This window comes from Pan troglodytes, chromosome 8 (genome assembly GCF_028858775.2).
Source record: "Pan troglodytes isolate AG18354 chromosome 8, NHGRI_mPanTro3-v2.0_pri, whole genome shotgun sequence".
In the NCBI taxonomy this organism is placed as follows: Eukaryota; Metazoa; Chordata; class Mammalia; order Primates; family Hominidae; genus Pan; species Pan troglodytes.
In genome coordinates this window covers 64,674,867-64,687,655 of record NC_072406.2, presented here as the reverse complement: position 1 = coordinate 64,687,655, position 12,789 = coordinate 64,674,867, and the positions used below count along the sequence as shown (strand labels likewise).

The 12,789-nt window shown below is 35.7% G+C and overlaps 1 protein-coding gene across 11 annotated transcripts in view; it reads right to left on the bottom strand.

Annotated features, from left to right (window-relative positions):
- Positions 1–2,440: 2,440 nt before the first annotated feature.
- Positions 2,441–12,789, bottom strand: part of PRKG1 (protein kinase cGMP-dependent 1) — a 1,291,606-nt gene continuing 1,281,257 nt past the window's right edge. For 9 of the 11 annotated variants that reach the window (XM_001162783.7, XM_016919732.4, XM_001162858.6 and 6 more), the window contains 4 exons: positions 11,932–12,054; positions 11,787–11,849; positions 10,487–10,553; positions 2,441–6,994 (listed from right to left, as the gene is read on the bottom strand). In XM_001162783.7, the coding sequence (XP_001162783.1) occupies positions 6,896–6,994; positions 10,487–10,553; positions 11,787–11,849; positions 11,932–12,054 (352 nt within the window). In that variant the 3' untranslated portion in view covers positions 2,441–6,895. The remainder of the gene's footprint in view (positions 6,995–10,486; positions 10,554–11,786; positions 11,850–11,931; positions 12,055–12,789) is intronic. The other 2 variants (XM_016919731.4, XM_054660122.2) reach the window with 2 other exon arrangements.

Below are 12,789 nucleotides of genomic sequence, written 5' to 3'. Positions count from 1 at the left end.
ACATCACAGGTAAAGGAGAATGTAATGAAGCAAGAACTGGCTCTTAAAGCTTCTGTTTGCAGCAGTGACAAGGCTCACCTTTCAACGGCCAAAGCAAGTCAAAAAGCCAAACCTGACTTACATGGCACAGAAAAGTGCCCCAGGGAGGGAAATCAGACATTGATGAACTGTGGCCAAAATCCAGCTGAGCCAGCAGCTCAGGTCACCAGTATCATTTCTCTCCAGAGGACTAAGAGTCCTCCTGCAAATTAACTCCTAGTATCCTGCGCTGATGTACCAGATACCAGAGGTGGGTATACATATACATTTTTGGCTTTGCAAATCAAGACATGGGTCTATTCCTTAACAAAAAGTAGCTTATTATTCATAGGCCATTTTAATATGTTAATTGAAAGAACACTTCTATGGGTGGAATATAAATGCCATTTAACATTTCTGAGAGCATTTATAGGCTTTGGATGTCCATGATTCTTTACAGAGTTATTTTTTTCTGTTTACCTCATTTACCCCACCATTCCTGAAATGTTTCTCCGTGGATCCTTTTCTCCTGCTTCTACCTCATAGAGATGTATCAAAATACACTAAGGGGCTGGTTAAAAATTCAGATTCCTGGGTTATACCTCAAAATAACTTTGGATTATCCTAGAAACCTATGTTTTTATATTATTTCCCAGATACATCTTATGACAGTAATGTTTGAAAAACACTGGCTTAGATCCTATGTCTAGAGCTTGTCCATGAATTTTTATAAAATCTGTGGCCAGACTTTTGGGTTGTTAGAGATACGTTGTTTTCCTTTTTTTTTCTTTCTATAATTTTTTTTGGCACAAGTTTGAGGCTTAACCTGTTTGGCTTTGCTAATGGGCATGTAGGTAGATAGATTTGTCTTTTGTTCCATAGACTCACCTTGGATAAAAAACAGCTGCCAGAGATAAATATTACTGTTTTATCAATTTATAGGGCTTTTTGAGTTAGAAAGGAGAAGTCTGGGGACACAGAGGAAAACTCTCAATATGACTCTCAATAAAAAGAAAAGTTAGTGTGAAATTAACTGGGCATGGTGATGTGCACCTGTAGTCATAGATACTTGGTAGGTCAAGGCAGGAGGGTCCCTTGAGCCCACAAAGTCAAGGCTGCAGTTAGCTGAGATTGTGCCATTGCATTCCAGCCTGGGTGACAGAGTGAGGCCCTGTCTCAAACATCACCCACCCACACAAAAGAAACATTAATGTGGTGGCCTGTATTATGAGCATGACACACAGGGCTATAACTAAGAATCTAAAGGTAGGTCTGCAGGTGTAACATTGTAATATTTGCACTTGAGTATCATTTGGATGATCACACAATCAATCCATTTATTTCAAATTTAGAATTGATTCCTATTGTCATTCTTGAAAAATTGCACACTGATTTATTCCCACTGAAATTAGTATGCACAAGATGTGAGTGATGTAGATGCAACATCATCACCATCACTGACGTCTCCTCCTCCCTATCCTTCTAATGATTGTATTGATCTGCGTGCTCCTCCCAAAACTGTGTGATTAGTACAAAAAAAAAACCTTTCATGATCAAGAAGAACATTCTTAGATTAAGGGTATGAAAAATCATATAACTTAAAGATGGATGTTAAAAGCTTATATTACAGTTCTATTTGCAGAAGAAATGAAATTACTGGAGGTGCAATCGTGACATAGTATTTTTTCAAGTGGTTTTATTGACTTTATCTGAAAAAGTTAACTGAATTTCTAGTTTTCATCAAACAAGGGTTTTCAATTCACTGTCACTGGCAATGTGAGGTCAAAAAGACAAAAACAATGTAATTGAGAGAATCTTCATGCTGCAGCCAGTTTTCATGTGTGCATCATTTACTGCAGAGAAGGACAAAGGGATGTCGAAAGAATATGTTTAACTAGGCTTTGGAGAGTTGAATTTGCTGTAATCATATTGTTCCCCAGATGTTTCTTCTTTGTGCATATGATGAAGCCAAGGAATCAGGTGAAAAATCCTTGGACAAAGACTCATGAAGTGGCTCTTCATATGAAATCATTTCCTCCTAGGATGTAGTAATATACAAGAATTGTCCCTTTGATTGTTTTGCCTAGTACAGAGTTTGACTAGGGATAGCCCAAAAAAGGACTGTGTGGTGGTCATGCTCAGAAATCTGCTAATTTCTGAGTTTGTGTGACTATCTATATTCACTTTGCTTTTCACACTGGATGGCCCAACATTATTCCTATGAATTCTTTAAAAGCAATTTGTTGGATTAGTTTTATATTAGATTATAATATAGTATATTATTTCATGAAGGATGCTTGGATTATAGGTATTTCCTACTTTGTTACAGTGACATTCTACAACAGCACTACCTGGTATTTCATCTAGTATGATATACCAATTCTATTCTTGGAATCTTGTCTGGAATTAAACATCAACTAAGTTCAAAAGTAATTATTTTTTTATTTCAACTCTATAAAGTATACAACAGGCACTCAGCAATTACAGCTGCAGGAAAAATACAGAGCAAATCAAAGCAGGTAAATTTATGAAAAAGTTTTTAATCTACATCAAAAGAGTGCAAGTGGTCAATGACCATTTGATGACAGTTTGTTGCATTCTGACTAACAAAGAACTCTTTCATGTAGAACAAATTGTAAGAGGACAATCAAATAACCATAGCTGTAAGAATACAAAAGAACTGACCAGTTGTAAAAACATCATACATTGAAATAAATTTGATAGATGATGCTTAAAGAAATGTCCCTTTACTCAGAAAGCCCCAACCTCTGAGTCATTGCCAAGGTCCCAGAGCTCTGTCTGTTGATGCAGGGGCAGAGAGGAGGGCTAACAACACACTTTCAATGTTTTGCTTTCTAGGTCTGTTGAAAACTTGCCTCGTAAATGATTTGCATATACAAGAACTCGGAGAAAGCATCCTGTTTTGTTGAGAGGTGCACCAAGTGACTTTTTCATCATTGGTTTCATAACGAGGTGTGGTTAGCAGTCATTTCCAATTTTTCTTTTCGGTTGGACCATTGTCAATGGAGTCTATAAAATGAGATATGTTAGAACTTGACTGCACTAATTTATTTTTACAGAATCTGCACAGCTTAGCAAAACAGGAATACCTGTATACAGACTGATAGAATGTCATATATTAATTTGACCTGCACATACATTTATACATTTCACAGAAATGATGCTGTATCTCATTAACAGATACACAGCTCTGGTACATTTAACAGAAATAAGAGAACGACTTCATCATTTCTGTAATTCATCAATATTATATAATAAAGGCTTATAAATTGTTAGCAGAAAGAACTGTAAAACGCAGCAAGCTAAGAAAGGACAACATTTTGAGGTGTGTTTGTCTTTGTCATGCAGCATAACACCAAATTTGTTTTTTTAATAGGATGCCATGAATTTAAGGCACTTGCAACAATGCCAGATAGCCAGGTCATGTTCTAAACTATGGGACAGATGAATAACAGTACAGTTGACATAATTTTCAATAATACTGACAATTATGACATTAATTCAAGTCTACTTGGACCTAAAAACATTATTCAATACAAATAAAATGAAATAATAATGCTGTGAAACACTAAAAAAAGTTATATGTACCACAAAATATCACACAAAAATACCTATTTACATAAATATTTGTCTGTGGTCCTATAGTGAAAGAAAACGTTGTTATGGATAATGCACAGATCACCTCTATTGTATGAAATCAGTTCTAATATCCTTATTTTCAACATGGTAGCTGACTTCATTAAATTTGTTTACCATCAGTTCAGTCATTTAGAAATGAAACAGGAAAAATTCAATAGTTGAGTTTATTACTACACATGTGTAATTCACATGCATATTCCACAATTTTAGGTAAAAATTATGACTTGTAAAGAATATAATCAAAATAAATTTGTTTTGAATGCCACATGGATCTGATTCATGTCTTAATAAGAAAGAAGATATAAACATAAAAAGCATGTATAGCGTTTTTCCAGAAATTATGTTTTCAAATGTATTCAATCTATCTCAGTTGTTTTAATGCTGCTTCCCTTGGCAGTTTCAGTTTTCCTGTGAGTCAAGACACACAGAAAGCCCTTATTTCCCATACTCAACACATTAACAAGAAAATCATATAACAAATCAAACAAGTTGGCACTATTCTAACTTATCCAGATGTTCTTTAATGTAAGAAAATAGAGGGGTTGTGAAAAATTCAGAAATAAAGTGAGATGCATTTTATGGAACTGACCATGAATTTTAGCCCTAGAGTCTTCATTAAGACAAGATTTAAATCCTAAAAATTCAATGTTGACAAAATTAGACGAATGTTTTCTGTTGGTACATCTTGGAAGATGTAGTTTACCTTTATTTTGTGGTGATTACTTCAGACATCAAATGCAATGCTATGGGTGAAATGAACAAAGATGCAGTAACAAGTGGGAGAAACAATCTACAGTTTCTTGTGCTGAATGCTACTTCTTCCTTCTCCATTGAACTTATTCATATTGGTTGTCTTAGACTTGAACCATAGTTCCAAAATCCATAGCAAGTGCTAATCTCTGGGACTTTGGGGATTTTTAAAACGTTATAGGAGCAGATTCTCTTTCCAAATAACAAGGTAAATTTAGTATTCTAGCAAGTCTTTCTTTAGCAAGCCTAAACCACATTATCTTTCAACAAAAATTACTGAACATTCACTATAATATTGGAATTACATATTTTTAAAAAGCCAATTAAAAATATAAAACTCTTGAAATAACATTCATAGCTAGATTTTAGGTTGATATGTTTAATTTGGTATTCTAAAATCTGTAGAAAACAGTGGATATCTTGGGGAATAGACCAATCTGGAGAAATTGTAAGGGAGGGAAAACTCCAAAAATACAAGAATAACAATATTTTAGGATTAAAGTTTCAATTGAAGTTTATACCCTTTTCATTTTATCCCCCCAAATTTTAAGAATATTATATTTTCATAAGATACCATATTCTAAGGTAGTTTTGAGTAAGAACAATTCAAGCAAAATTTATAATATTTGCCTTATTAGTTAAGGTGTAATGATCTAATTGGACTTTTTCTTCCAGAAATGTAGACGTTTGATTGATTAAAAAGAAAACTCTACTGAAAAAAAAAGCAAGCGTCAATTTAATATACCAAATTCACACACAGGGCCAAAACAGAATGACAGCTTGAAAGCGTCTATATTTTTCTTCATAGGTATAATGTAATTTTGTCCAGGAAATGCTTCCAAATGGCTGAGTTACTTATGACAGCTAATAATAGTCAACTGGCCTGCCAGTGAAGGACTCAGTTTAATTTGTGGATTCTTTTCTCCATGGGAATAAAGTAAATCAGCTTGACATTTTCAAATCTAGTCTTTTTTAGGTAGTATGAAATTGCAGAATTGTAGTAATTCTATTTTATTTAAAATTTATTTTTAAAAAATCAGGTTCCTGTTTTCCTCTGTACTGCTTTCTTAGTTAGACAAGTATATGGACTCAGCTTATTCACAAAAAGGTAATCAACATCTGGCCAGGTTCTTGTTTTGTTCTCTGACCTCAAATAAGTAATGTTCCAGATCTGGTAAACCTGTAAATATTAACAACTTTGACTTTGGGCTTTCTTTCTTTGTCTTTTCTACTTCTTTTATTTCTGCTTTTCATTCTTGTTTCTTGTTTGTTTGTTGTTTTTTGGTTCAGGCCTAAGACAAGAAGCTAGTTCAAATAGGTTTATAATCACCTTTGTCTCTCAACTCTAGACTGACTATGTTGTATAAGTGAAATTGGACAGGAGTTTGGTTTAATAACTTTGGTGAAAATGCTTGAGTTTCTGACTACACATATAATGATTTGAATTTGTGTTGTCTGTTCAGACACTGACATTTACAGATGAAAGATATACATAGCACCTATATAGTTTTTATTTATTTTTTGGATGGGTTTTAATCCCTCCCCACTCCACCCTACCCCAAGCGTTTATTTTTATAAAAGGGAATATTTTAAGCCTCAGTTTGAGGGTATGTTAGGTAAAACCAATTGGCTGCTAGTCATTTACTTCCAGGACCATCTTTAAGCACAATATTTTAAAAGATATGAAATGGTTTTGTGAATTGCTTTTTTTTCCCACTCTGTCATGCCAATTTATCAAAAAAAACCAAACAAATACCATGCATTATTTTTCAGTCTTCTGTGAAAACTCATATATACCTACTATGAGAGGTCTCAGCAGAATCTATAGCAGTTGTGCTTTTATCATATCAATTTTTAAAATCTGTCAGAAAGAAAAGGTAACATTCAGTCTTGTCATCAGCACTGCTGGGAAATAAAATCATGAAACTTCTAGCACTGGTGTGACATGAACTCTGTGACCAACAGATGTGTGGTCCTCTTTTGTATGGTATATACACCGGCCTGCAATAATAGATCCCACAGCCTTCACTTGAAGAAAGGGAATAGTACCAGTTTCTGTACCATAGTAATCTATTGTACCCAATATATTATTCTTTCATCTTCTTGAATATTCCAGCAAGGTACAGACTCTTATACTACATTGAAGTGTTTCCTACAGTCTTTCAAATTATAATCAGAGCAAAGCAAGGTCATTGCAACAATAGAAAACATCTCTTTACTGGTGAAAGGCTTTGCTTCAGGACCACCATGTCAACTGCTATTTTAGGTTCAAACAGAAAACATGTAAAGAGCACTATTGTCATCTAAGCGATAAGTCCTAATGCCACTGTAGTTACTGGAGCAGCATCGATCAAAGGCATCATGGTGACCCCGAGCACTAATCTTCTCTCTTTCCCTCAGGTTTGCTGGCAGCTGTGTCTCAGAAAAAGCTGTCTTCAGCAAGGCAGAAGCAGGTAAGAGAAATACATTAGAAGTCTATATCCCATCCTGAGTTGTCATCAGGTGGTGGTTCATCGTTGTCCTCAGGGAAACTGTCAAAATTACTTGTGTCTGTGGGTGATGCAACCTGTAAAAAATGGACAGGTTTTTTTTAGTGGATTTTTTTTAGTGGAATTCCAAGCTGGAATTTTTAAGTGCATTCTGTATTTATTCCCTGTTAGTGACTATTTCATTGAGTATCTACTATGTAGCAGGTATTGAGGGTCACAGTGGTAAGTACAAGCAGACATGGTTCTTATCCTTGGAGAGTTTATACCCTTGTGAGTAATAAACTGTATGATTAAAACAAATAATCACTAAAATCTTTCTATATAATAAACTTTGGCTAGGGCTATGGAAACAAAGATGCCATGAAAGTATAAGAGTGATCATGTAGCGTGATGCCTCCAGCTTTGTTCTTTTGGCTCAGGATTGACTTGGCGATGCAGGCTCTTTTTTGGTTCCATATGAACTTTAAAGTAGTTTTTTTCCAATTCTGTGAAGAAAGTCATTGGTAGCTTGATGGGGATGGCATTGAATCTATAAATTACCTCGGGCAGTATGGCCATTTTCACGATATTGATTCTTCCTACCCATGAGCATGGAATGTTCTTCCATTTGTTTGTTTCCTCTTTTATTTCATTGAGCAGTGGGTTGTAGTTCTCCTTGAAGAGGTCCTTCACATCCCTTGTAAGTTGGATTCCTAGGTATTTTATTCTCTTTGAAGCAATTGTGAATGGGAGTTCACTCATGATTTGGCTCTCTGTTTGTCTGTTATTGGTGTATAAGAATGCTTGTGATTTTTGTACATTGATTTTGTATCCTGAGAGTTTGCTGAAGTTGCTTATCAGCTTAAGGAGATTTTGGGCTGAGACAATGGGGTTTTCTATATATATAATCATGTCATCTGCAAACAGGGACAATTTGACTTCCTCTTTTCCTAATTGAATACCCTTTATTTACTTCTCCTGCCTAATTGCCCTGGCCAGAACTTCCAACACTATGTTGAATAGGAGTGGTGAGAGAGGGCATCCCTGTCTTGTGCCAGTTTTCACAGGGAATGCTTCCAGTTTTTGCCCATTCAGTATGATATTGGCTGTGGGTTTGTCATAGATAGCTCTTATTATTTTGAGATACGTCCCATCAATACCTAATTTATTGAGAGTTTTTAGCATGAAGGGCTGTTGAATTTTGTCAGAGGCCTTTTCTGCATCTATACTACAAGGCTAGAGTAACCAAAACAGCATGGTACTGGTACCAAAACAGAGATATAGATCAATGGACAGAACAGAGCCCTCATAAATAACGCCGCATATCTACAACTATCTGATCTTTGACAAACCTGAGAAAAACAAGCAATGGGGAAACGATTCCCTATTTAATAAATGGTGCTGGGAAAACTGGCTAGCCATATGTAGAAAGCTGAAACTGGATCCCTTCCTTACACCTTATACAAAAATTAATTCAAGTTGGATTAAAGACTTAAACGTTAGACCTAAAACCATAAAAACCCTAGAAGAAGACCTAGGCATTACCATTCAGGACATAGGCATGGGCAAGGGCTTCATGTCTAAAACAGCAAAAGCAATGGCAACAAAAGCCAAAATTGACAAATGGGATCTAATTAAACTAAAGAGCTTCTGCACAGCAAAAGAAACTACCATCAGAGTCAACAGGCAACCTACAAAATGGGAGAAAATTTTCGCAACCTACTCATCTGACAAAGGGCTAATATCCAGAATCTACAATGAACTCAAACAAATTTACAAGAAAAAAAACAAACAACCCCATCAAAAAGTGGGCCAAGGACATGAACAGACACTTCTCAAAAGAAGACATTTATGCAGCCAAAAAACACATGAAAAAATACTCATCACTGGCCATCAGAGAAATGCAAATCAAAACCACAGTGAGATACCATCTCACACTAGTTAGAATGGTGATCATTAACAAGTCAGGAAACAACAGGTGCTGGAGAGGATGTGGAGAAATAGGAACACTTCTACACTGTTGGTGGGACTGTAAACTAGTTAAACCATTGTGGAAGTCAGTGTGGCGATTCCTCAGGGATCTAGAACTAGAAATACCATTTGACCCAGCCATCCCATTACTGGGTATATACCCAAAGGACTATAAATCATGCTGCTATAAAGACACATGCACACGTATGTTTATTGCGGCACTATTCACAATAGCAAAGACTTGGAACTAACCCAAATGTCCAAGAATGATAGACTGGATTAAGAAAATGTGGCACGTATACACCATGGAATACTATGCAGCCATAAAAAATGATGAGTTCATGTCCTTTGTAGGGACGTGGATGAAATTGGAAATCATTTCTCAGTAAACTATCGCAAGAACAAAAAACCAAACACCGCATATTCTCACTCATAGGTGGGAATTGAACAATGAGAACACATGAACACAGGAAGGGGACCATCACACTCTGGGGACTGTTGTGGGGTGGGGGGAGGGGGGAGGGATAGCTTTAGGAGATACACCTGATGCTAAATGACAAGTTAATGGGTGCAGCACACCAGCATGGCACATGTATACATATGTAACTAACCTGCACATTGTGCACATGTACCCTAAAACTTAAAGTATAATAATAATAAAAAAATAAAAAAATAAAAAAATAAAAGAGTGATCATGTAGGCCCAGTGCGGTGCTCACGTCTGTAATCCCAACACTTGGGAGGCCGAGGTGGGAGGATCACTTGAGGTCAGGAATTCAAGACCAGCCTGGCCAACACGGTAAAACTGTGTCTCTACTAAAAATACCAAAATTAGCTGGGAGTGGTGGCACTTGCCTACAATCCCAGCTACTCAGGAGACTGAGGCAGGAGAATTGCTTGAACCTGGGATGCAGGGGTTGCAGTAAGCCGAGATCACGCCACTGCATTCCAGCCTGGGTGACAGATTAAGACTCCATCTCAAAAAAAAAAAAAAAAAAAGAGTGATCATGTAAAGACTCTTTGAAAAAGTGTTATTTTATTTCTTTTTTTAGAGACAGGGTCTTTCCACTCTGTCACCCAAGCTGAAGTATAGTGGTACAATCACAGCTCACTGTAAGCTCAAATTCCTGGGCTCAAGTGATCCTCCTGCTCCAGACTTTTGAGTAGTTAGGGCTATAGGTGCACATCAGCACACCTGGCTAATATTTTCTTTTCTTTTTTTGTAGAGACAGAGTCTCACTATGTTGTCCAGGCTGGCTGGTCTTGAACTCTTGAACTCCTGGCCTCAAGTGATCCTCTCACCTATATATTTTTGTCTGCATTTCTATATTTTGAACATTTCCCATGCTAAAAATTAACTTATGTTCATAAATGAGGGAAACTTGAATTCAAATGAATAGTTAAAAAAGAGAAGAGTAAAACACATTTACAGTGACTATCCCCAAATTTATCTGCTTTCAAGTTTGGATTTTAGAATATGTCATTATTTTAATGTGACATTTTTCCTAGAGTTTGTTTAACTTAATCATAGGATTAAACTTTAAAAATAACAGATCATTGTTGACTGACATAAACACCATCAATTATGTCACACAATTATAAGCTGGAAAGTCTACTTACACTTGGTATTATAGGAGGTGTCAAGGTACCTTTTCTTAAGCCTTCCCAGTTAAAGCCCTCAAACCATCTAGAAAAGGAAAAAACGTTGATAAAAACATTTTGTGTCCGCTAAAAGCTTCTCATTGCAGTGTATACAATGTCCATGGCTAATGGGAAGCAGTTAGGCAAACATTTTCATGTGACAAAAATGTTTTCTATTTAATTGCATATGTTTTTCTAATTAGTTTATTTTATGAAATACATATTTTTAAAAGTATAACTGTCAAATTTTAAACACCAATTAACATGCAACACTTATTCCTTGTAATTCAGTCATAATGTCTCTATGACCTTGTTCCTACACTATAATTAAAATTTAATACATGTCATAATGTATCTGGCCCTGTGCCTTACAGGATATTTTATTTTAAGGAGGTAGAACCAGGGCATGAAAAGTCAGGATAGAAAATTAACTTTCCATTTTTGCCACTGATTCAGTGCACAGTGTCAGCTAATTAACCTTTCCACATTCATTGTCATAGTCTCTACATGTCCCATTTTCTCCTTTTTTTCCCTTTTTTAATGAAGAATAAAGATATTTTGTGTACAGTTTTTCTGTGAAAATAAGAACCAAAAAAGACTAAAGTTTTTGCTTGTTTGTTTTCTTTTGTCTTTGAAGGGTTTCAGCATTAGCAAATGCTTACAACAAATTCTTAGCAGGCTTTTCAGATATTCAGAGATATTTTAGTAAACATGTTTCTTTGATAAGGTTGTGAATTTCCTGTCAGTGTTACACAAACAAATAGAGAAAACCCAATTAGTTTAGCTTTAGAACATCCAATCAACATAGGGAAGGTCTGATATTTAAGATGTTGCTATTGTTTAAAAAACACTGTATTCTGTACTTATGTTTTTCTCCTGTTATAACATCTAATTAGGAAATGCTTGGAAAAATATATTTTGTCTTTAGGAAATCAGGTGAGATACAGTAGGGGACTTTTATTTGTAATTCTGTGGTAGAGAATAGAATCCCCAAATTTAAAATACACATTTCCCCTTTGTGCCAGAGAGGAAAAAAAATGCTAGTTGGTATGAGTTGTAAGAAACTGAGTTCAGCTTCTTATGTTACAGGGTTGTCGGATAAATATAAATAAGGTTTCATAATCAGAACTAGAAAGGCATTTAAAAGCCTTACTAGTTTATACGCTGTCTTTGGATGTTCCTATAGGCTAATTATACTAGTTTTACACCAATAACTTAAAAAGCAACACCCTGGGGAAATGATGTCACGTGTTCAGAACTCTGCAGAAAGAACACTTACTTGTGCTTTTGAATGTCTTTTACTCCATTTTTCAAATTCCCTAATCTTTCTGATGGATTGTCCCTAAAAATAAAATAATGGTTTTATTAAATCTAATTTTTTCACATTATGATGTTTTCAAAAATAATGTGGTTGAAATAGTTACCTGCATAGTTTTTTAATTAAATTAGCAGCATTTTTGGCAATCTTCTTTGGAAATTCTATCATGTCAATCCCCCTCAATATGATGTTATAGGTTTTCATAGGATCTGGGCCTGAGAAAGGTGGGCTGCAAGAATGAGAGACATGACAAGAGATATTACTTTTATTTTCTACATGAGAACACTTGAATTGCTATAAACTCCACAGATGACATCAATTCATATTTGGGGGCTTAGATTAATAGTGACAATGGAATGAAAATAGATTAATAGCAAAACAGAGTGGAAGCCCTTCCAAGTAAATCACTTAGTGAAACCAGAAATGGGTCAAGTTTATCTGCTGCTCTCTTGATTTCTTTTAAGTGCTGCAGTCTAAGCCCTCATGCTGTCCTTGGTCATTCAAGATGCTTCTTCTACTCTCTGACCTTTTCCACACTTACTGACTCATTGATTATACTTGAGATGAAGTCCAAAATCATTAGGAGGGGCCACAGGAACACCAACGATACTACCCCACCTCATGCCATTACCACCCTCACTCACTGGGATCCAGAAACAATAGCCTTCTCTCTGTTCCACTGAAATGCCGAGCACTTTCCTACCTCATGGTGTTACTTATTTGGCCTGGAAGGTTCTTCCCATACTTATCTTGCCAATGCCTCACTTTATCAAGTTTCAGTATAAGTGTTATGTTGTTTCCTCCAAAAGGCCTACTCTGGTCAACCTATTACAACCAATTACATAACCTATATCAACCCACGTAACCTAGCAATCTAATTTCGTGCTCTAGTTTAAAGTTTAATCTAAATTAGAGTCCCTGTTACACTTTTATAGCACCCTTATGCCACTTATTGTACTTTGTA